Source organism: Heteronotia binoei, chromosome 5 (assembly GCF_032191835.1).
Source record: "Heteronotia binoei isolate CCM8104 ecotype False Entrance Well chromosome 5, APGP_CSIRO_Hbin_v1, whole genome shotgun sequence".
Classification (NCBI taxonomy): domain Eukaryota; kingdom Metazoa; phylum Chordata; class Lepidosauria; order Squamata; family Gekkonidae; genus Heteronotia; species Heteronotia binoei.
The window spans coordinates 33,959,443-33,984,000 of NC_083227.1; the positions used below are offsets into that span (position 1 = coordinate 33,959,443).

Consider the following 24,558-nt stretch of genomic DNA (forward strand, 5'->3'; position numbering starts at 1 on the left):
CCTGTGGAAACAAAATTCTCAAAAAGTGTTTAAAAGTTTGTGAGGGGGCACCCATGTGTTTTTCCTTCATCTCCCTCTTGAGAGTTCTGACATTTTTCCAGAAAAAAAGCCCTGGTACATAGTATGGGCAGGATGGTCCCAGAGTTGTGCTGGATGACAGTCAGTAAATATGGCAGCTGTATGATACATGAAATCCAGTAGTGCCTCAGTCTTTGCTAGGCTAACCAGCATTCTATAGCCCACTCTGAGGTGCAGGTTTAGATCAGTAAAGCAGATCCAGAGTACTTGAAGGGCCATCATCACCTTTATTAGCCTGTATAGGCCTTGAGAGTCAGGCGGCCTTCATGTGGGAATTATTCTGAGCCAAGGTAAGGCTTGTTGGGACTCATATGAGAAAAAATAATTTAAAAAACAGGGGAGGAAATAGACCACAGAAAACAAATTCGACTCAATAAATATGAACAAGCAAACTTTGTCTTCACTGACTTCTGGAATTGTAAGTAATTTTATTTCTTGTGCTCGTATGATAGTTTTTTGTGTTTGTATGATAGTGATGGTTTATGTTGTTCAGCTTTAATAATCCCTTGCCTGAGGAAATTTTTGGAACAGGAAGTGAAAGCTGATGTCCCTGTCGTGCATTATAATTTCATGGGATTGATGGAATTGGACTACTTACTGTGAATTTCAATTCTTGGACATCATGAAGTTGCTACATAAAGTATCGACTACTATGGATTCTTTCATCCTGTAACTGTATACCCATCTGATCAGGTGTTATTAAATTTGTACTATTTTTTGCATAATTTTGTAATTCACAGTAATTTTGGTCACAGTAACCTTTTGGTTAGCTTTGGTCCCAACTGGGGATTGGCAACCCTAAGACTGCATCCATAGTGGTCCCAGCATCATACCAAAGTGCTTCTAGGTAGCAGCAGGCCTTGTAGGGCCTAGTGAAGGCAGTATCAAACAGCCCTGTCAGGCATAAGCACCTTTCCACATGGATTGCATCTAAATCAGAGGTTTCCACAGACACATGGGTTTCCTCCCACCCAGTGAGATTTTTCTACTTCCCCCTCAGAAATGCCCTCCAAAATCCTGTTCCAAGGAGAGAGAATACCATCAGGAACAGGATTTCGGGGGGCATTTCAGTCTGCTTTGGAGAGTCATACCCTTGTGGGTGGAAATCTAACATCTCCATTTCTTCACCTTCTCCTGAGCACCAGAGCACAAAGTTCCCCCTTTATGTGAGAAAGAACATTCCATGTGTATGGTGTTTGTACCTCAGATAGAGGGCACTTTGTATCTTCTATTTGCAGATATTAAAGCCTAGCTCTTACTAATCTGATAATTCATCTGGACTGTACAGATTCTGACTGATTCATTCATATGGTTCCCTTTATGCAGGGATCTTTTTAACGTATATATGTGAAGGAACATTCAATAACATGATTCCCTCCACCTTCAGTCTGGATAATAGTCCAGACACAAGTTTATTGCCAGATTCTCACCGTAGTGATAATGTTTCTTTGCTATACTAGAATTCTTGGTTATGGAGGTAGGTGACAATGCCGTTATATGAACTGGGTGTCCCATAAAACATTATGATGACAATAAATATTGGTATCATAATCATGATTTTATCTCATTTTTTGGAAGAGCATATGATTTAACTTGAAGTATAAATTAGTACAGCAGAACCAGAAATATATCTTTTTAGCTGTCCTTTTAATCAGTTGTAAAAGATTAGGAAATTCAGCTCCATCTCAACCAAGGGTTTAGTTCTCCCAATTGTCTACTATGCAGTTAGAAAATGGGACGCAAGGACAACTCTATTCAAACTGCATGTCCCTTCCCCTCTTCCCAGTACCTCACAGAGGTGGATGTCACAACTCTCCACCCCTCGCTACGTTTCTCACAACCCAATGAGAGCCTTTTTGCTTGCTTGCTTCCATTTTCCTAGGCAAAACTACTAACACATCATGCTTTTTAAAATCTGTTAAGTATGTTTTTATCCTATCTTCCACCTAAGGAGCCCATAGCAACGAATATAGTTCTCCCTTCCTTTTGTTATTCTCACAAGTTGTCAAGTACAATAAGCTGAAAGAGAGTTACTGGTTCAAGGCCATCCAGAAAACTTCATGGCAAGGTAGGTATTTTCAACCCATGTCCTTCCAGTCTTAGCCTGAGAGTAAACACTATACCACAGCAGAGGGAGAAAATGTCAAAGCTACTTTTAGAATCCCAAATTCAACCTACTGAGAAATTCTAGGCAGCGGTAGCAGTCTGTGTCAATGCAGTCTGTGAAGGCCCCAGTAGGAGTCACACTTCAGCCATGAAGTCAGTCAATGCCTCACTGCCCTTTAACCTCAACTCTTTCCCCTCTGAATTCCAAGGAGGCGACTTGACTACCGAGTTATAACAATTGCTGAGCAAACACTTCAGATAATACATTCCAGCTAAAATCAAGGCCTTCAATGTCCTATTTACTCAAGGGGTGATTTCAATATTTCTCATTGAGATGAATGAGATTTCAAGTGCTGAGGTGTAAGTTATTTACAACAAGAGCTACACCATTATTTACAGCTAGAGCTAGACTAGGCAGTTGTAACCAATCTTTGTTATCAAGGAATAGTAGGAGACCAATTAAGGTGAGTTCCCATCAAAGATCCATGATGGAGGTTCTATTTCACATAGAGCTTTAGGGGTTCCTGATAAAATCCAGGAAGGTTAATCTTTGTGTACAGTTTCTGTTTCATATGGAATTTCTTGTGATGCTCAAAATGGGAGAGGTAAACAAAACTTCTCTGACACTCCCAAGCATTTGAAAGGCGTCTCTCCCATGTGGATTTCCGCATACATCCAAAGATGGTCTTCCCATGCAAAACATTTTCCATATTCTGAGCACTGGTAAGATCTCTCTCATCAGGACCAATTTCCACAGTAAAGATTTGCCAAACTCTGGTCATTCTCTCATGTTGCTCCAGTGTGGACTTCCTGGTGTCTCAAGAAACGTGACTTCCAATGAAAGGATTTCCCACAATCCAGACACTTATAAGGTTTTGCTTTCATGTGGACCATCTGATGCCTCACAAGGCCAGCTTTCCAATAGAAATATTTCTCACACCACAGACATTTAAGGGGCTTCTCTCGGCGGCTATGGACTCTCTGATGCAGAAGAAAATTTGCTTTGTAAGCAAATCTCCTCCCACATTCAGGGCACATATGGTTTTTCCTGAGAAAACCTGTTGGGATAAAAGACACAAATGTTGAGCGGTAACTGGGGAGTGTGTCAGACAATATAATTTTTAAAAACAAGATGGATGGAGTGGAAGCGACACAAACTTTCAAGAGCCTGCAGAAGCACTGAAGAAAGCATGCTATTTTTCCTGGCCTTGCCTCTATTCCCGTGTATATGAGATTTGAGTCCAGTAGCAAATTAGAGATCAACTGTATCTTCTGGGTATGATTTTGACACTCAAGTACTCGTACCCCAAAAATCTTGTTGGTCTTTAAAGTCCTACTGGTGCCTGATGATTGAGAGGGCTAAGATTCAAGTCCATTAGCCACTTAAAGACCAACATTATCTTCTGGGTACGACTGACTCTCATAGTGCTCTCTCAGCCCCATCTACCTCACAGAGTGTCTGTTGTGGGGAGAGGAAGGGAAGGAAATTGTAAGCCATTCTGAGACTCCAAGTGATGGCAGGATATAAATCTAATCTCTTCTTCTTCAAATACTCATTCCCCAAAAATCTTGGTGGTTTTTCAAGTGCTACTGATGCCACATGATCCCAAGAGTAGAGGAGGAGGGTCTAACTCCTTATACCTTATTTGTACTTTTAATTCTGTTTTTTAAATTATAAATTGACTTGAAAGCTGTTACAGCTGAAAAGCCATCTATAAATCCACTAAAATAATCCCCCACCAGTAAGGAATGCATATTGCTTTCAAGGCTTACATCAAGACATGGCTGAACATGGACAGCCATGTTCGTCTGAAGCAACAGAACAAAGTTATGAGTCCAGTGGCACCTTTAAGACCAACAAAGTTTAATTCTGGCTATAAGCTCTGTGTGAATGAAAGCTTATACCCAGAATTAAACTTTATTGGTCCTAAAGTTGCCACTGGAGTCATAACTTTGTTCTGTAAAGATTTGAAGGTAGAATTGCCAACCTCCCAGTGGTGCTTGGGAATCTTCTGGAATTATGACAGATCTCCGAACTACAAAGATCAGTTTCCCCTGGAGAATATGGCTGCTTTCAATGGCATTTTACCCTGCTGAAACCCCTTCCCAAATCCCTCCAAACCCTTGGCTCTGACCCCAAATCTCCAGGAAGTTCTCACTTCAGAGTTGGCAAACCTAGGATAGGATCACAGAGCAACATGAAAGACTTACGGCCCAATTATATTGTAAACAAGCCCCACTGTGTACACTGGTAATACGCTCCATGTCTGATGGTTTTGCTAGAAAGGCCTGAATCACATTGCAGTCTTCTTCTGAAAGGAGCCATTTCATGAAAACTGATGGAACAGCCTTTTGCACTAAGCCTGCCTGGGACCAGTGGGCCAGGTTCTCATAACATGAGGAAACTGCTCTAGTAAGAACATAAGAGAAGCCATGTTGGATCAGGCCAATGGCCCATCTAGTCCAACACTCTCTGTCACACAGTGGTAAAAAAAAAAATCCAGGTGCCATCAGCAGGTCCACCAGTGATGCCAGGACACAGAAGCCCTCCCACTGTGCCCTCCAAGCACCAACAATACAGGGCATTACTGCCCCAGACAGAGAGTTCCAACAGTACGCTGTGGCTAATAGCCACTGATGGACATGTGCTCCATATGTTTATCCAATTCCCTCTTGAAGCTGTCTGTGCTTGCAGCCACCACCACCTCCTGTGGCAGTGAATGTCATGTGTTAATATCACCCTTTGGGTGAAGAAATACTTCCTTTTATCCGTTCTAACCCAACTGCTCAGCTATTTCATGGAATGTCCCCAAGTAAAAGAAAGCAGGAGCCCTAAATATCCAGGAACAGTAACATAGAAAAACCATTCATGTCCCCACATCAGGTGCAGCATGGTCTACATCATGGCATACACACAACCCTGTTCATTACCCTCCTCAGAATGGGAACATCTCTTTCACTGTTGTGGTTAACTGGCCAGGGCTGCCTTTATAACATCTTATCCTCACTGACAAATGCGAACATCTTCATATGATGCTTCAGTTAAGTCGGGAAACGAACATATCCTTCTGAGGCAGATTCAGAAGGCTCCTGTGATTTTTCTTGAGGGAATTAAGGCTTACAGGTCAGGGTTGAAAAGTCCCCCATACACGGTGCCTACCCACCTGAGACTTGAGCACTTCCAAAGTCTGGCACCCATGGCTCTTCTCCCCGTTCAAGCCGGATGATGAGTTCAGGCTTTGAAGTCAGAGATCCTTTGGAGGGGAGGGGAAAGAAAAGTTAAGATGAATTTGACATTTTAAATTAGTGTCTTCAAGGATACCCAGAGGGCAACAAGCCAACATCTTACCTAGTGAGACCACGTTCTCATAATTCTCCAACATGACTTCCCTGTATAAAGCTTTCTGGTCAGGGTCCAGCAAAGTCCCCTGAGCCTCAGAGAAATACACAGCCACATCCTCAAAGGTCACTGGCATCTGCAACAACAACAACAAAAATAGTGTGCTGAGGTGCTGTCTGTACGAGCATATTCATTTCAGTTCAGCACATTTCTATCCACCTCTGCCTTGGAAAGAAATACTAATCACTTCTCACTCCTCCCAACTTTTATTTCACTTCCATTTTAAAAACAAATTATTAATTGCTAAATTTCCACCCATCTACCCCCACATATCTCATTAAATCTGGCACAATTCACTTGTTATACTTAAAATATTGTCCAAAGAGCTCAGCATGATCTATTTTATGTTTCCTGCATTTTACCCTCACAACAATTTAGTGAGGCAGAGTAGGTTGAGAGATTATAGTTTGATAATAATCAATAAATTGTGGGGCTACCACAAATTATGGGGCAAGAGAATGGAGAGAATCCCGTGCTCCCCTGCTCCCCCCCCCCCCATATGCTCTATAACATCTATGTGAAAACTCTGTCTGGGAGTGTTCGGGGATTTGAACCGAGGAATCACCAGCACATGGATCACAGTACAGTCTACCACTTTATCTCCATTTTGAAAGGAATTGCGGTACTGGTGTTTCGAAAGCATTCCACCCCCCCAATATGTTTCAGTGTGTCAAATGTGGCCTTCTGGCTGCCATTTTCTGGTTGTTGCCTAGCTTAAAGAGGTCCACGTGGCAACTGCTAGAACCTGTTCCTTTTCTATAGTAGTTCCCACCTTGTGGAAAGGGCTCCCTGAAGCAGTAAAGAGGGCAGCATCTTTAGAAGTTTTGTAAGGCCATTTATTTGTGAGGGCTTTTTGATCAGGTTTCAGCTTCAGGCATTTCTTGGCAGCCAGCATGATGTAGTGGTTAAGAGCAGTGGCCTCTAATACAGGGTTTGATTCCCCACTCCTCCTCCACATGATGCCAACCAGTCCCAACTCTCTCACCCTATCCACCTCACAAGGTGCCTGTTTTGCAGAGAGGAAAGGAAGGTGATTATAAGCTGCTTTGAGACTCCTTAGGGTAGAAAAAAGGAGGTTATAAAAACCAACTCTTCTTCAGAAGGGGGGTAAATGTACTGTGTTTTGTAGGTGTTTAATTGCCAGAAGTGTGAGGGGAAGATGAGGTACAAGTATTTTAATTTTTTTCCAGATGTGTATTTAAATGGTATGGGGCTGCTATGAGTTCTGCCCTTGCCTGAATCTTTTCATATGTTCCCTGCTCTTCATATCCCACTGAAAACCCATCAAGCGGATTCCTCACAATCCCCTACCTGAGCTGGTTTTCCTTCACCTTGTTGGCTCCCACTGGAAGGAGAGGACAATCCAGGTTGAAACTGGGGTACCGGTCTGCCCTCTGTGGGAACAAGATCGCCAAGCAAAAGGAGGAAGAGAATACAGTGAGAAAAACTTCCTTTGTAATATTACAACCAATCTCAGGATGGTTGGGGAACTTCTGTGTGAAATATGTGACACTGCTACATAGAAATGTTCAAAACACCAAGGAAATAAAACACTGCATCAAGTCATCAAAGATTTCTTAAGGCACGTTCCTGAGGCGGCATGCACCCCAAATGCATGTGGTACACTTCACAAACAAAAACTGTTACATGAAAACAGAAAGTTCTGTGTGGTAAGTGTAATGCTTAAAGTAGGTATTAGTCAAGCATGATGGGCAGCAATCCACAAACATTTTTTTTTCACTGTGACAGATGGTTTTATTAAAGATTTTCCTTGCGTGATAGTTCATTAATGTTCAGGAGAACATATCTGCATGAGTACAACAGTACACAAAAGGAATCTTGATTACATTCCCTAGAATTCCCTAACTTTTTTCTTTTTTTTTTTAAACAAAAAAATTGTTTTTATTGAGTGCAATAAACAAAAAGGTAAATGAATTATGTATCCAATACGGTACAAAGATCACCTTATAAAAGATTATTACAACTTAAAGAGAAAGCATATCCATCTACATTCAAAATTACTAAAGCCTTCTACAAGAAAAAATAGATAAATAAATAGGTAAATAAATAACACAAAAACTCAGAAGTGAGTTTTCAGGGTGGAAAAAAAAAATTAGAGCTGTAGCCAAACATGAAAAGAATGATTGGAAGGGAGGAGATTATGTTCTGTCATGTATTTCAACAGTGGTGACCATGTTGAAATGAATTTATGTGCCTTATTGGTGGAAGTATGATTTACAATGATGAAAATCTTGTGCATAATAAATTGCTCCCATATTTTGTCATGCCATAGTTTTATGGAAGGTGGTAAAGGAGATATCCAGGCAGATGTGATCATAAGACATGCTGCAACTATAAGCAACGATGTTAGTTCTTTGTGTACAATATCTAATTGTCACTTATCCTAAAAGTTCAGAAGCACTAACTCAGGTGTTACAGGAAGACTCTGAGAAGTAATAGCCGATACTTGTTGCATCAAGTCAAAATTTACGTATGACCGGACAGTCCCACCAGCAATGTAAATATGTTCTCACAGAACCACAGTTCTTCCAGCAGAGCGGACTAGTTCTGAATCCATCCTCTGTGTACCCCCAACTAAGGTGAATCCCTTACCGGATGAGACAGGTGAGAAGGCCTGGCTTTTCTGAGATATCTTGGGGCGTCGGACACATGGCTTTTCATAGTCCTGCTTAACATCCACTTCTTGTTCTAACTCTGAAGACCCAGTCAGAAGGAAAACATAAGAGGAAGAGGCCACAACTGATGAGCCAAACCCACAGTAGAGCCAAATCCATAGCAGTTGCACGTGATAACAAAAGAGAGAAAAGACAGGAAGCATCAAATCAGTCATTCAATGAGGAAACTGGTCATATTATTAAATATCAATATTAAATCCGGAGGGAGCAACTCAGATTTTTGCTAGTGTTTGCAAGTTTTTTAATATGAATTCAATAAACAATAGTCAGAACTTCCCTGTAGAGTAAGGGGAAGCTATACAGCAGTGGCAATCAAAATAAATACACTGCTTAAAGTATTTTAAACTGCTCAAAATAATTATTCAATGTGCTGAATAATTATCTACCACAGGCACAGACATAACCATAAGAGGGGGCACATCCAGGGCTGAGTATACCAGTTAAAAAAAAAAAAAAACTATGTCCAGGCAATCTATGGGAGTGTGCTGTGGTGGGGAAGAATGCAAAATAAGAGGAATTTTGTAATACTGGACAGTGCTTTGCTAGTCAAGGGAAGGGAAGGGGAGAAGAACTAGTTCTGTCCTCTTGAATCATATTCAGCTCTGGCTTCTGAGATTTTTGCCCAGCATCATTCATGCATTTTGAACATATCTGAGCATTGACAAGGGCTAAAAACTTGCTTTGTTTAAGATAGATAACGAAAGCAAAGTTTGTTAGGAAGTTGCATTCTGCATTCAGCACCACATTCTCAACTCCTGTAAAATGGTGGCATGCACACAGTGTTGGGCATCTCCCACAAGGATGATATTGCGTTCTCAGAATGAGGTTAGGGATCCAAAAATGGGTCACCACTTTCTCACAGGTGGGTCATAAGGTCAAGAGGAAGGAAGAGAATCAGCCCGAATCTAAGGGCCAAGCTAGATGTCACCTCTGATGTAAGCCACACCAGGGGAAAATGTTCTTTGTGTAAGGTCTAGTTTAGCCCTAAGAGATGAGACTCGATGGCAAATTTGGGTTTGCTCTTGTGCAATGCATGAAATTGCCATGAAATATAGCTTGTTGCTCAGTAATGCCTTACATCTATACGAAATAAACATGAAAAATAATATACAACTTGTTCAATATTAACTGATGTGAAATCCTTGCATTTTATAATGGGAGGGGGAAAGTGGAAAGGAGCTACTTTGCAAAGAGGCTCCAAGAGACACAGTAAGTTCAGAAGTGGCTCCAAACACAGAAGGTTTAAGGACTACAATATTAGAAGAGAGTATGAGGAAAACTGACTTGTGCTGACCTGAGTTTCTGTCAGAGATCTCTTTTTGACTGAAACCCAAACCCTGGATCACTGGCATCCATGGCAATCCCTTCACTTCCATCCAGGATCTGAGGCTAGGCTTCAGGACTAGATATCCTTTTCAGGAAAGAAAAAAGAAAAGATTTCAGTCAGAATCTGGCTGTACAAACCAAAGCTGAGACACCCTCCAGGGCCGGATCTACATTTTTTCTGAGTGGGGGCAAAACCAAAAAATGGTGCTCCCCCACTCAAAAAATGGGGGGGGAGCCATAGACAATCTGACTCCCCCTCCCATTTAAGCACCCCACTGGGATGTTTAAATAGGGGGAGAAGCCACAAGGCAGCCTTTGCTGCCTCTCCACCTTGCGGTCTAACTCCCCCCTCCATTTAAACACTCCACCAGGTGTTTAAATGTGTGAGAGGGGAGCTGCCTTTACTGCCTCTCCACTTTACAGAGAGGTGGCAAAGGGAGGCAATCTGACCCCCCCCCTTCATTTAAAACCCCTGCCGGCCAGCTAGCTAACAAAGTCTTTAAATGGGGGCGAGCCCCCAAAACCTCCAGAGAGGATTCCAAACCAAAATTTAAGAGGGGTTAGATTTTAGTGATAACGGCACAAATTCCCAAGTTCAGTTCCTAATACCTATTCGCAAGGTGGAGAGGTGGCAAAAGTAGCCAATCTTTCTCCCCCCTCCCGCCCCGGGGGTGCCCAATTCAGAGTCTCCCTAGTGATGCCCAGGGCAAGCGCCCCCTCTGCACCCCCTCCCAGATCTGGCCCTGAGACCCACACATAAAACTTCCTTCCCAAACCCTCCAGAGGGGATTCCAAAACAAAATTTAAGAGGGGTCATATTTTAGTGATAGAGCACAAATTCCCAAGTTCAATTCCTAATACCTCTGTTTGAAGGAACTCAGGAGAGTGGCTGGAAGAGAAAGTTATGGAGTATATTTCTATCCTGCCCTTTCTTCCCCATTTCATCCTCACAACAACCATGTGAAGTAAGAGGCGGAGGGAGTGTGACTGGCACAAAAACACTCAGGGGTATTCATAGCAAGGGAAGGATTTGAATACAGGTCTCTCTGGTGACTGGTTGCAGTCCACGATGCTTTTGCATCACTTCCAATTCTATTATTCTAATTTCTGCAATGACTAGGAATATCCCAAATATAGTTTTCTGTACTCCTCCCCATATTATACACTTTAAAGCCTACATCTGAAGATATACATTTGAGAAGTTTTATGAAATTTAATTCTGTTTTAAACAAATCTAACCAAGTAGAGTACATTACCTCTGAAAATGTAAAAGAACTAAAAAGGCAGACACGAGGCTCCTAGCAAATCAAAAAGCAAGTACACTACCTGACAAGGCTGTGTTAGGGGGGATTGTCCATTCTGACATCACTGCTTACAAGAGACTTGTTCAAATACCACCAGCTTCTGCAAGAACAAACAGCTCACGACTCAGTTCCCACAACTTCAGAAGCCATCTCAAGGAACCAGAGACATTCAGAGAAGAAAAAAAACCCAGCAACCTCAGCTCTCCCGGAGATAGGTGCAGGCAGCTTCTCTTTCAACAGGCCTGACAATGAAATCTGTAGAGCTTTTTTCAGGAAGTGCTACCAAATGAACAACAGGACGACTCTGGAGAACCCATACACGGCTGCCTTCATCTCTGCCAACATAAGCTCCAGAACTTACTTCTTCATTAGGCCTACAAATAAACAGGTGTAGGATCAGCATTAAAGTTCGCCCCATTGTATATGAAAAGCTGAACAACGAAGACCAACCAAAATCCTTTATATTGGGCCAAGGATCATCTTTTTGTTTTACATTAACCACACTGATACATATGACACACTTTAAATACCCAATAAGTACAGTATCGTAAGGTATAACATTAAATTCTGTTGCTTAGGCAGCAAGAAATAAGCTGCTAAGTGCAGCCAGCATGGGAAACAACTTGGAAACTACACAAGTGTATTCTGATCTTCATTGGCAGAAAAATGACATATAAGTAATCAAACAAATTTCCATATCAGTGGCACATAACACCTTTCCATCCAGCATCAACTCTAGACATAGGGGTGAGGAGAAAAACTGCATTCTCTGTCTGCCAGACAAGTGGAAGGGGTGTGCCATGCGGTAGGGGGGCTAGAGGCAGAATCACTGAGCCCCCTTATGTATGCAACCAGGCTTAAGAGACCCCCCCCCCTTGTCTCTAGGCAGTGATTTTTTAAAAAAAATCACTGCCTGTTTGATGAAATTGCAGTGTTGCTCTCTCTCTCTTTTTGCATTATTTTCTAAACCCTTCTCTGCTTCATACTACTACTTACAGAAGGCAAAGATTACTTTTCCATTAGGGTTTTCATTCCACGGTCCCCAAACTGTACAAGCCACACACCCTTCCCCATCTATCAGCACACACAAACCGGTTCTGCTTCTTAAAGGCAGCGTCAGTCTTCGTTCTCTTTGTCTTTTCTTTCCAACCCCCCCTATATTTATTTTAGAGAAACAACTTCGCCCCTTCATTAACCCTACAGGCCTAAAAGCACGCTAACTTCCCATTCCATTCCCTCCCCATACAAAATGTGAATAAACTCCTTTTTAAAAGTATGTACTTCTATCTCTGGTCATACATTTTAAGGGGGGAAAATTAACTGTTAGGCATGTGATGGGATGGACTGGACAGGGCAGGCTCCGCCAGTTTTCGATGGTTTTAATCGCAGGACGACCCAACGCAGACCGACTCCAGCCAGAGCCCACGGAAATCAATTAGACTGGAGTAAAGGCGAATAAGATCGCATTCTGCAAAGCCCTCCGGATCCTCGGAAGGCCTGCAAAAATACTGCAGGAACAGCATAAATAGCTCTCATGATCTTACTGCCCACAAAGTAGCTAACAAAGTCAGCGGATGTTCTCCTTAATTTCCAAAGGCGTTACCTTTTTTCTCTTCCTAGGGAGGAGGGGGGGGGGATGTCCTTTTCTCCTCCTCTTGCAGAAACTCGCGAGGTGTAGCGACCACCGCCCTTTCCTTCGGCACTTCAATTCAATACGCAAGGCGAAGGCACCACTACAACTGCTGCAACAGAGCGCTCTCTCGTCAGTTCTGCTCCGCACACACCCCGCCAGCCAATTTAAGACGCGCCTCTATATATAGTAGTCTTCCTATAAGTATGCATCTACGAAGCCTCTTGTTGCATTTACCATAGATGCTTCTCCAAATTTTTGTTTGCAATCGATCCTGGGCAACCCAACAGCTTGTAGTTAATATGGGTTTTGATTTTTTTCCCCTCTTCCTTCCTTTCCGGCACAGATGGGGTTCTGGGAGTTGTAGTCCTCTTTGCTAGTAAGACGCTCTGTTCCCGTCTATTGGTGAGCGGGAGCAGGCGGTAAAGCGCATAGGAAGGATGACGAGTTTTGTCCCTATTGGTCCAAAATCAAAATCCAGACCAACAAGATCACTGTAATAATGCCTCTTGTTAAGACCAAGTAAAACGGCAAAACAGGGTAGGGTGTCAATCCCCAGTTGCGGGGAGGGGAGCCCCTGGTCTGCAGGCTCCCCCGGCTTCAGGGTTATCGGAAAGTGGGAAAGGAGTTTGAATGTCTGCTGGGCCCTCCATTATACCGTGTGGAGAGTGATCCCCATAGGGTATAATGAATTGATCCATGGGTCTCTGGACGGGGACTGTTTTTTGAGGAAGAGGCAACGCATTTCAATATAGCATCTAGTTCCTCTCCTCAGCCCCCCCCCCCTCCCCTGCCAAGTTTCAAAAAGCCTGGACCAGGAGTTCAATTCCATGAGCTCCAAAAGAGGGTGCCCCCCATCCTCCATTATTTCCAATGAAGGAGACATATGCAAAGCAATAACAAGCTAAGTTTCCAAACATATTGTGACCAATACTCCCTCTAAGCTGTGGAATCTTGTGAGCAAAAATTCTACTTGGTGAGCTACTGGTATCAAAGTTGTGAGCTACTGCATAAATTAGCTTGCTCTGGGGCCATTTTTTCTGATCTAAAACAAAAATGTGTGAGCTGGAGGTTAAAAAATTGTGAGCTAGCTCACACTAACTCAGCTTAGAAGGAACACTGATTGAGACTTACACATTTAACTTGTTATTGCTATTCAGTCTTCGTATATGGACTTGTCATAGCAATGGGGGATGCTCCTTAAGTTCTGTTCAGCCTCATTTTCTGGAGAGAGGCTCCTCCCCTTTTTCCGGGTGCAGGGAGAAGTGAAGCTCAGCTGCTGACTTCACTTTCACATCCCATGGTGGTCAGGAACACAGTTCCGGCTGCTTTGGTGTTGGGGGTGTGGTCTAATACGCAAATGAGTTCCTGCTGTATTTTTTCTACAAAAAAGCCCTGTGTAAAACAATGGTGATGTCAGGGGGTATGGCTTAATATGCAAATTACTTCCTGCTGGGCTTTTTTTTACCCCAAAAGCCCTGTTTAGTCTAAATACATATACTCTCCTCAGCTTCCTTCTCTCATGTGTTTCCTTGTTTCTTTAATTTTGACTTCTGCTTCCATATATTGGAGGGAAAGGCACATCATATACTCGGAGGATTAGTCATGGAATGAGGATCCAGGGTGATATAGTGGTTTTCCCCAGAAAAATGACTACAACTCAAACCCCCCCACCAAAAAACAACTACAAGGACAGAGAGACAGCCATGTACCATGGTCAGTGTCAGCCTACTATCTGGGAAGTCTAAATTCAAGACCCCCAATCAAAAGAAAATGTGAAAGAAAAAAATAAGGAAAATTGGCTGGGTAAACCTGGGGTGGTGGAACACACTCTTAGCCTAATGCTGATATTTCTCTTCTAAATAGTTCACATGCTTTCCTATTGAGAAAGACTGGAGGGCATGAGTACAGCGAAAAAGAGGAGGGGAAGCCAATTACAAGCCCAACAAAACTCTCTCTCTCTGTAGCAAGGCGAAAAGCTCATACCTTCACTAAAACGTTGTTAGTCTTAAAAGCATTCATTGCAGCTCCCCTGATGGTGGGGACTGGGCAAAGGAAGCTCTGGCTCTTTCCTTCCCCAGGGCAGGAGGAGGGGAAGGAGCCTCAGCCATTTATTAGAAGGAAGAGAGGCTTGTCTCAGTAGCTCTGCAGAGTGGTTAACTGAGCCTGGCAAACTTAATCACTCAGCAGCGCTAGAGAGCCAAGTTCCCTCATTGGCTGAAGTTGCTCCTTCCTCCTCTTCCCTTTGGGAAAAGGGAGAGGGGAGAGGAAAAGGCTGCTTTGCTGCTCTGGCCTGTTGAGGAAGAAACATAAAATGGCGATAAAAAAAAGCAGGCAAGAGAAAACGAAGCTGGTGACAGCCAGTTGCTGGAGGGTCTGATTGGAGCCCTCCGCGGGCCTGATCCGGCCCACAGGCCGCATGTTTGACACCCCTAGTTTAGAATCTTCTAAAGCACTGTTTCCCATTTGCAGGATCGGGACCTGGTACCGAGCCACAAAAGCCTCACTACCGGGTCACAAGAAAAGCCAAAGCTAGCCCCGCCCCAGCAAAGCATGACCTCTGCTCTGCTTCCTTCCTTCCACCATCTCTCTGTTGTGCAGAGAAAAGCTAGCCTTGAAGATTGACACAGGCTGCAAAGCCTGAGCTCCATTTGGCTTCCTTCCCCTGTCTCTGTGTTGTGCAGAGAAAAGCTAGCCTTGAAGACTGACACAGGCTGCAAAGCCTGAGCTCTGTTTGGCTTCCTTCCTTTCCCCATCTCTGTGTTGTGGAGAGAGGAGCTGGGCTGCCTCTGCTTCCTTCTCCCCCTCTCCCAGTGTTTGAGAGAAAAGTTGGCATCCAGTGGCACTTTAGATCCATGGAGTGTTCTTCAAGGCATGAGCTTCCATGTGCCTTGCAGTATGTTCTTTTGGGGAGATTTCCCGGGAGGCCTGGGAAGGAGTTTGTGTTTTTTTCAGCTGGGAGGGGCGGGGAGTGAGCATTCCATTAGCCATTTTTTTTTTACCAAATGACCTCTGGGCAGAATTGTTGCTGACTGTGGTAATCTGATGGTGAGTAAGGCTTTTTTCCCCTTTGTTCCCCCTTCTTTCTTTTTCTGTCTGCAAGGGATGCTCTGTCTGTATTCTTGGTGCTGGGGGTGGGGGGAAGCAACAGTGGGAGGACTTCTAGTGCCCTGGCTCCACTGGTGGACATTCTGGTGCTTCTGGGGCATTGTATGAGAGAATTTTGGACTGGATGGTCCACTGGTCTGATCCAACATGGCTTCTCTTATATTCTTATGTTCTTTCTTTCCATATCTTTCTTTCCCTTACCTTCCATTTCATTCTTTCCCTTTCTTTCCTGTGGGATTCACTTTAAGTACAGAAAAGATGTGTTGGAATACAGCTTGAGAACAGAGAGAGATAAGAATGTGGACGGGATGTTTTGCAGCCTAGTTTGATTTATAGTCTCAAAGAAACCTGCTATGTTTGTGCCATGTACGCATGCGTCTGCTGTCACTGGGCAGAATAGACACGATGATTTATAGGCTAACGTTGTGGAATGTTGTGATGTAATAGAACTAATAAAAGCGCTGCTGAGGTGCGAGGGAGGAGTGACTTTTCCCACGCAAATCTCCAGTGCACTTGGATCCTTTCTCTCAGACGTCTCCCGAGTATTTATTGCCTCATAAATCTTTCTTTCCGCACCTCAATGCTGGAGCGGGTTCTCTTACACTTTCCTTCCATTTTTACTGGATTAAACTTTTCTGTTCATCATACTGTTGTTGCAGACATAGGAGCTCTGTCAATGAAAAATTGGCACCCCCAGTTGTAGCCAGATGGCTTTTCTATGAGATTTCTGTGTGAGTGAGTGAGAGTTAGAGGTGTGGGGCAGAAAGGGATTACTGGAGATTACTGCTGTATAGCTCAACAGCAATGGAAGTGACGGTAATATGAACTTGGCACCATTTTACTGGTCCTGCTTTTAACAGCTGTCTGACACCAAAATTAAACTCCTCCTGTGGATATTAAAAAGGATAAAATAAGTTCAGTGGCTAAATATCTGCACAACAGGTTGCTTTTAAAGGCATGGGAAACACAGCCAGTAAAAAGCTGCAAGCCCCTCATAAATATCCTTTTCGGGATAACTGCAAAAAAGCTTGTATAAACTTTATATAACTTGAAATTAATTCATTAATTGCAGTACACTTCTCTGCTACCTTTCACAGCAATTTCCCAGTGTTTTAGTCAAGGAAAAGTATGAAAAATAGCTGTGAAGAGATTTTCTTGAAACCAAGCAAGCTTGGTTATAGCTTGAGGCAGAGTTCCAGTAGTAGCAGCTGAAGGAAGGGCCTACTAAATGTGTCAGCATATTTTGAGGTACAGCAGCTGCCGGGCCCAATGTGGGTGGTACACAGTACTGGCATTCCTGATGGCAATGGCAACAGCACTTGCAACTGCATACACTGGCCAGTGCTGTTGAGGAAGGGGTGTGTAGGTGGTGCAGGCAATTGAACATGGGCATTAAGAGTGCTTGCAAGCTGGAGAAGAACACACAAACAGATAGGTGCATGCAGGTGTGAGGGTGGAAAGAGAGGACCCTGGGAATGTATGAAAAAGTTGCAGACCACCCACTTTCCACCCCCATTTTGGCTCAGCATGAGTTTCAGAGAGATTTTTTTGAAAACGTAGTTACTTCAGAAGACGAGGCAGATTTGGGGGAGTGCCCAGGAAGTGACATCACAGGAAAAGCTGGCGTTTTGGTTTTGGTTGAGTTTTGGTTCAGTGTGCCCTGGAAGTGACATCACCTGGCCCTTGACCTGGAAGTGACACCACAGGAAATGACATAATTCCCGGCTCCACCCCCAAATTTTAGTGGGTCATGAAAGAGGTGTAAAAATAACCGGGCCACGGGAAAGAAAAGTTCGGGAAACCCTGTTCTAAAGCAACCAATCCCCTGGTTAGATTACAGTATGGCCACTGCAGAGGGCCTTCCCAGATGTTTTACCCTCAGAAGCACCTGCCTCACCTTCCTTCATGGCAGGCTTGCCTCTGTCACTGCATGAATCAAACCGTTTTATAACTGTATTTATCCATTTCTAACACTTCTGTCTTTCAGTATGTATAAGGAAGTTTATAATGATATGAACTCCGAAATGAAATGAGCCAAAGAACTCTCTAAAATGAGGGCTTGTTCTTTAATCAAACGTTTCTGGTCACAAAGAGTCTGTAACAAATCAGCCATATTACTCGTTTAGAAGGAGGCTTGTAAGCATATTCACCCACAACAAAACTTCCTAAGAGAACATTATAAATGGTCCATGATGAATTATCACTGTAGAGATCCCCACATTTCTCTCTCTCTCTCTGCCAAAATAAAATATTTTCTCTAACAGTGTCGCTAGCAAGTGCCACTAGAAAGTGACCGGTAACACCAAAAGCATCAAGCTTTGCCTCCAGCCCCACTTCCATCTCGGGCCTACTCTGTGCACTGGGCAAAGTGGGCTGTACAAAATAACAACTGTGTCAATCTGTTAAGAAGACTTCCTCATTATGTTAGCTACAGCATCCCAACATGGTTACCCTCTGGAATTCTGCTGTTAGGCCTTACCTACCCAGGTGTTTATCTGCAAAATGGCCAGGCTATTGATAGGGTTGCAAACCTCCAGGAGAGCACTTCCCCTGGAGGAAACAGCCGCTTTGGAACGTGAGTTTTATTTATTTTGTTCGATTTATATCCCGCCCTCCCCGCCAGAGCAGGCTCAGGGCAGCTTACATGTTCATGTACATACATGAAATATAAAAGTACGTTAAGACATAAAAACATAAAAATCAAAAAATGTCAGTGCTATATTAATCTAATATCCCCACTGAGCTCCCTCCCTTCTCTAAACTCTGCTATCCCCCTCCCTCAGTTTCCAAGAACACTCCTAGCAACAGTTGATTGTCCTGGGTATCCAAGCTAAAAAAAACAAAGGTAAGGGTAGTCCCCTGTGCAACCACAAGTCGTTTCTGACTCTGGGGTGACGTTTTCACGGCAGATTTTTTACGGGGTAGTTTGCCATTGCCTTCCCCAGTCATCTACACTTTCCCCCCAGCAAGCTGGGTACTCGTTTTTCTGACCTCGGAAGGATGGAAGGCTGAGTCAACCTCAAGCCAGCTACCAGAACCCAGCTTCCACTGGGATCGACGAGCTCAGGTCGTGATCAGAGTTTAGGACTGCAGTACTGCAGCTTTACCACTCTGCGCCACAGGGCACTGAGCTAAAAACAGCCAAAACTGCTCAGTCTGTAGCAATCCCCGCCCTCCCATCCCAGGACAGCTACCCTTTCCAGTACCCCATCCCAGGGAAAGCCACACTACCCCCAATTTAAACAACTATATTCTTTGTCATCATTCCCCCTCCCCTCCCACACACACACTATTTCTATCTTAGGCATTAAAGATGAGGCTCCACAGGGAGGCATTACAAAGAAGATGCCTATGGAAAACATTGGTCCCTTCTATTTGGACATATTTTACATCATGCAGAGCGATGAGCAATATTTTCCCTGTACTCCAAGCGTTCGAAAGACATCTCTCATTTATGAACTCTTTGGGATAGATAAGAGATTTGATTGATAGACCTAAACAAAAAACTCTTAGAGCACTCAGAGGCACAAACGCTTTTTCCTGAAATCATTGGCTGGGATTTTAAAAAGAGAGAGAGAAGCTGCCAAGCACAGGAGAGAAACAACTTACATTGCTAATGTGTGTGTATGTGAGAAATTACAGGAACTATCTCCCCTATAATATAATTTTCCAGACAGACTGGCCACGGTTCACCTATTCTCCCATTGGCTGAGCTGCCTGTCGCTCAGTCTCAACGAAGAGCAACCCCCCACCCTCCAGCCATTGGCTGAGCTGCCTGTCACTCAATCTCAATGGAGAGCATCCCCCACCCTCCAGCCCCAGGACAGACAAAGATTGAGCCACAGTTTCACAGAGGAGAGAAAGAAAGCCTTCCCTTTATTGGCTGAGGGAGGGAGGAGGAGGGAAACAACCAGAGAAAGCCTTTCCTCAATTGACTGAGGGAGGAGGGATAGAGCCAGAGAAAACCTTCCCTAGACTGGCTGAGGGCTCCTCCCTCTCCTTCTTTGGAAGGGAAACAGCTAGAGACAGGGGGAAAATGGTGTCCCTGGCAGCAGACCAGATACAGAGGGAGAGGGAGGAAGGGGAAACACGAGAGAGAAAAACAGAGAATGAAGCCCTGTGCTTAAGACCAACAATGTTATCAGAAAGACAGTGTTGGTCTGAAAGGTATCACTAAAGGCCTTTGAAGGAGAAGTCAATGGGGCCTGTTCTGACTAGGGATGCCAATTCCAGGTTGGTGGGAAATTCCTGGAGATTTTGTGGAAGAGTTTGAGGAGTGCAGGGTTTGGGCAGGGGGAGAGCCCTCAGATGAATACAATGCCATGGAATCCACCTTCCAAAGCAGTTATTTTCTCCAGGGGGAGAGATATATGTTGTCTGGAGTTCAGTCGTGATACCAGGAGGTCTTCAGGCTCCACCTGGAGGCTGGCTACCCTAGATCTGGCAGCACCCTTTGGGTGACTTGATGCCACCTGACTGGCATGACTTAACTAGGCCTGGCTGCTTGCTCAAGTTCTTGCTGTGGAAGCTGACTGGGTGGTTTTGGTCCAGTCACAGACTTTCAGCCTAACCTACCTTACAGGGTTGCTGTGCACATCAAAGCGGGGGGAGAGGAGAATGATGTAAGTTGCTTGGGTTTCCCCCACACACTATGGAGAAAGACTGCTTTTCCTAGGTAGAAGCTGCAGGGGGAGGGAAGGACATGAAATCTGAAGTCAGAGGGGCAGATAAAGGGAAGGATAGGGTTACCAACTTCAGGTTGGGAAATTCCTAGAGATTTAAGGGTTAGAACCTGGGGATTGTGAGGTTTGAGGAGGAGTGGGACCTCAGACAGATGCAATGGCATACACTCCACCCTCCAAACCAGTCATTTTCTCCTTGGGAATCACTGTTGTCATTGAGAGAGGAGGAGGATGTAAGTTACTTTGGTCCACACTGTGGAGAAAGACTATACTTTTCCTACATAGAGGTAGCAGGAAGGGGAGAAGAGATGAAAAACTGCAGTCAGATCATCTCCCCTATAGAAAACGGCCACCTTGGGTGGGTGGGAAGACAATAATGGGGGGGGGGCACTTGCCCAGAGCCTCTTTCTAGAGCCGTTGTATTTTTCCTCACAATGGACCTTATTCCTAGTCAATATATAAAGTAATATCAAGGGGAAAGCTGGACAACAGCATAATCATGGCTTTTTGTTTCACCCCTTTCCTAAAGATATGGCAGCTTTGAAGGCAATAAGCATGCTCAGTGCTTAGTGAACCATGGAGGAGCAGTCATTTTTCTTGATTTTTAATGTACAAAGTAACATTTTTAATATATCACTGGTGTTTTCTCCTGACAGTATGAAGTAATCCCTGGTTTGTCTGTGGGTTTATTTCACTGCCTTATCAATAGGCCTAGCACAGTTATGTTATGTTCTGTCCCATCCAATGGTGATTCTAGGAAATTATAGAGGAGAAGGAAATGATATAACAGGTTAAAATTTAACTGGATGTTTTATTTATGCTTTTTAATTCAAACACCCCAGCACAAAGAGCTGAGTGCATGGAATCATTTGCATAAACTGAATTAGAAGAGGAGGATTTATTTTCCTGCAAACAAAGGAGCCAAGGGTTGGGTTGCCAACAATTTCAACATTTGCTTGTAGCTGTGCCTTTAACACAGAGGTCCCCAACATGGCCCCAATGGGTGCTATGACATCCACAACAGCTTTTCTGCAGCCCTTGAAATGTTTTAGAAAGTGGAAAATGCAAGCAAGGTTTCTGACTGGCTGTGCAGGTTCTTTAAAAAATGCTGCTTTGTGCAGCAGCTACTGCCATAGCACAAGGATCTTCTCTATGTGACAGAAGGCAAGCTGTGGCAGCAATTTTGTAGCTGTGCCCACCACACTGTGTCAGAATTCCAAAGGTGCCCACATGCTCAAAAAGGTTGGGGACCTCAACTTTAGCAGCAGCACTCAAAACTGTACTGGTAGGCAACCCTCCACATACACATTTGTGCTACAGCATGCTAAACCATAGTGTTTTCTCACAAGCAACTGAGGCACAAGCAGCATTGCTGGGGCCAGTGATGCAGAAAAAAGTAAACAAATGGCCTATGTCCCTCACCATCTCTCAAAACTGTGCAGCCCCCAGCCAAGTCTGAGGTCTCACCACTGGGGCGTGGCTTCCCCCTAGCAGGTCTCCCCCATAAGTCACTGACTTATGGTGACCTCATAAGGTTTTCAAGTAAGAGACATTCAGAGATGGTTTGCCATTGTCTGCCTCTGCATAGCAGCCCTGGTATTCCTTTGTGGTGTTCCATCTAATTACTACCTGCTTAGCTTCCAAAATCTCAGAAGATTGGGCTAGCGTGGGCTATCCAAGGCTGTATTATAGCCAACATCAAGTCAAGACGCAGGAAAAGGCCCTGCCACTTTCCATAGGGCAACTGGTAACCCCAAAGATCATCTGAGTTTGTACAGACTGTTTTTAATTTCTGATGGGCTTTACCATCTGTCTTTTTAAAAATTGACCTTATGAAAGTTTGCCCCTTCCCTTTGAAGAACCCAAGGTTTTAGGGTTGCCACTCCAGGTGGGACCTGGAGCTCTCCCAGAATTACACTAATTTCCAGAATACTAATACCAGTTTCCCTGAGGAAAACAGATACTCTGGAGGGTAGACTCTATGGCATTATATCCCACCAAGGGTCCAGGGCTCTCTCCTTCCCAAACCCTGTTCTCCCCAGGTTCCACCCCCCAAATCTCCAGGAATTTCCCAACCCAGAGTTAGCAACCTTGGTAAGTATTATAGTTCAAGACTGGATCTGAAGAAGTGAGCAGTGACTCATGAAAGCTCATACCTAAACCTGCCACAAATTTTGTTAGACCCAGGTGGGTTGCCATGTTGGTCTGAAGCAGCAAAACAAGTTTGGCACCTTTAAGACCAAGTGAGTTTTATTCAAGGTATGAGCTTTCATGTGCATGCATTTTCTTCAGATAAAATGAAATGGAAGAAAACCATTCAAATATATGTTATATGCCAGAGGTGGCCAAACTTGCTTAATGTAAGAGCCACACAGAATAAACATCAGATGTTTTAGAGCAGGGGTCCTCAACCTACGGCCCGCGGGACAGATGCGGCCCGCTGAGGACGTTTATGCGGCCCGCCGGGTCATGGCAAAATCAGACCGGGTAGAACGACAGGGCCCCGCTTCGCCCTTGGAAGACTATCTGCCCAGTAACAACAAATGCGCAGTAGCAAACCTCCTCGATCTATTGGCTGTGCAAATCGACGAAGGGACAGGAACAACCCTCCCCTCTCCCGCCTCGCAACTTTTGCAGAGGGAGGGAGGACTCCGGAAAAGCCAAGCAAGACCCCTCCTGCGTTGAGGCCGCCACCCTTCTTCACTCCGCTGCAGGAAGCAAAGCGCGCTTATATGGGAACGTGCTCTTGCAATTCCAGGGGCTTTACTTCTGAGTAAATCTGCAGAGGGGTGCCCCCTCCCTTCCGACGCTCAGACTTCAGCCTGATCTCTGCCCTTACTGATTTGGAACTGGTAAGGAATTGCAGACGGCGCTTTTGAATGGAGCGCAGCCAGTGTGGGGGAAGGTTTTGCTCCCCCCCCCCCCCGGGGCTGAGCCAGCAGAAATAAACAGCTCCCCCTCCAATGAGTGTTTTGGGGCGGGCTAGTTGTTCAGGGAGCCTTGCTCCCCAGTAAACCCGAAAGCAGCTCTCCCTTCACATTAAGCAAGTCCTCCGCTTCCTCCCGTTGAGACCAGCGGCGGGGGGAGGGTGATTAACAGTGCACGCCGAGCTCGTCTACTCAGAAGTAAGTCCCACTAGGTTCAGAGGGACTTTCTTCCGGGTAAGCGTGCCTTTAAGACTGCGATCGTTTACTAGCGAGTAATCCCCATTGCATTTAGTGGGGATTTGCTTATGACTCTGAGCACACGTGCCTAGGCACGGGGGTCTTTGGTGGTTTTAGTGCTGCTGCTGCTATTTTATTATTATTATTATTATTATTCGAGAAGGCATACGAAGAGCCTCCGGGTGCCACTTAACATTTGGGAGGCTTGAAAACTTGCAAGGGGGTTAATGAAAAATGGCAAGGTGAGTTGTGCAGATGTGCATCCCGCGTGCAAAGTTATCTTTGCTGGGGGGGGGGCAGTGGAAATGGCGCTTCCCCCGCTCAGTAATTCCTAGAAAGTGTGACCCAGAAGCCCCGCGGACACCGCCGCCTGTCAATCAGGTGCACCCTCGAGGGAAAGGCGGGGCTGCAGGCGAAACTTCGTAGGAGGAGGGTGGCGGCTCTGGGCACTGTCCTCGCTTCCTTTGGGGGTGGAGGGGAGAAAGGGGCTGGCGGTTTGGAGGTTGTTTTATTCACACTGCTGCCGCTTTGTTGGGGCACCCACCGATACCTGGGTATGTGGCCAGGTGCCTGGGTGTTTGTTTCTTCACTTCAAAATAAGATATATGAAGCATGCATAGGAATTTGTTCATAGTTTTTGTTTTTACTATAGTCCGGCCCTCCAACAGTCTGAGGGACAGTGAACTGGCCCCCTATTTAAAAAGGTTGAGGACCCCTGTTTTAGAGCCTCAAGACATGAACATCAGATGTTTGAGAGCTGCAAGGAAGGAAAATAGATGGTGAGAGGGAGAGAAAGAGGTGGAAAGAAAGCAACTTTAAATGCATTCTCCAATCCACCAAATGGCTTGGTTTGGAGAAGTTATTGAAAGAGATAAATGCCTTCTCCACACTGGCTGATGGGGTGGGGCTTTGAGAGGTGCACAATATTTGTGAAAGAGCCACATGTGGCTCCTGAGCCACAATTTGGCCACCCCTGTTATATGCTAATTTCTCTCCATAAATTTGAAAAGTTTTCTTCCATTTCATTTTAAATGAAGAAGTGTGCATGCACATTAGAGCTCATA

The 24,558-nt window shown here is 44.5% G+C and overlaps 1 protein-coding gene across 3 annotated transcripts; it reads right to left on the bottom strand.

The window, feature by feature from the left end:
• Positions 1 to 1,617: 1,617 nt before the first annotated feature.
• LOC132572269 (zinc finger protein 316-like) lies at positions 1,618 to 14,668 on the bottom strand. Of its 3 annotated transcripts, XM_060239152.1 has the most exons (9): positions 14,527 to 14,668; positions 12,514 to 12,652; positions 10,933 to 11,284; positions 9,575 to 9,691; positions 8,198 to 8,344; positions 6,896 to 6,978; positions 5,534 to 5,660; positions 5,349 to 5,438; positions 1,618 to 3,242 (listed from the first exon to the last, which is right to left on the bottom strand). In XM_060239152.1, the coding sequence occupies exons 3-9, from the start codon at positions 10,970 to 10,972 to the stop codon at positions 2,971 to 2,973; spliced, it is 876 nt and encodes a 291-aa protein (XP_060095135.1). In that variant the 5' UTR covers positions 10,973 to 11,284; positions 12,514 to 12,652; positions 14,527 to 14,668; the 3' UTR covers positions 1,618 to 2,970. The 3 variants fall into 3 exon arrangements, with proteins under 3 accessions (XP_060095135.1, XP_060095134.1, XP_060095136.1); XM_060239151.1 differs by lacking the exon at positions 14,527 to 14,668 and having other exon boundaries at positions 12,514 to 12,947; XM_060239153.1 differs by lacking the exon at positions 14,527 to 14,668 and having other exon boundaries at positions 8,198 to 8,299; positions 12,514 to 12,931.
• Between the last annotated feature and the right edge of the window lie 9,890 nt (positions 14,669 to 24,558).

Coding starts and splice junctions, on each gene's coding strand:
- LOC132572269 (XM_060239152.1), bottom strand. CDS start 10,972: ATGTCAGAATGGACAATCCCCCCTAACACAGCCTTGTCAG. Junction 6,979..8,197: donor CTTCTCACCTGTCTCATCCG/GTAAGGGATTCA, acceptor TTGTTCCCACAG/AGGGCAGACCGGTACCCCAG. Junction 3,243..5,348: donor TGGAAGTGCTCAAGTCTCAG/GTGGGTAGGCAC, acceptor TTATCCCAACAG/GTTTTCTCAGGAAAAACCAT.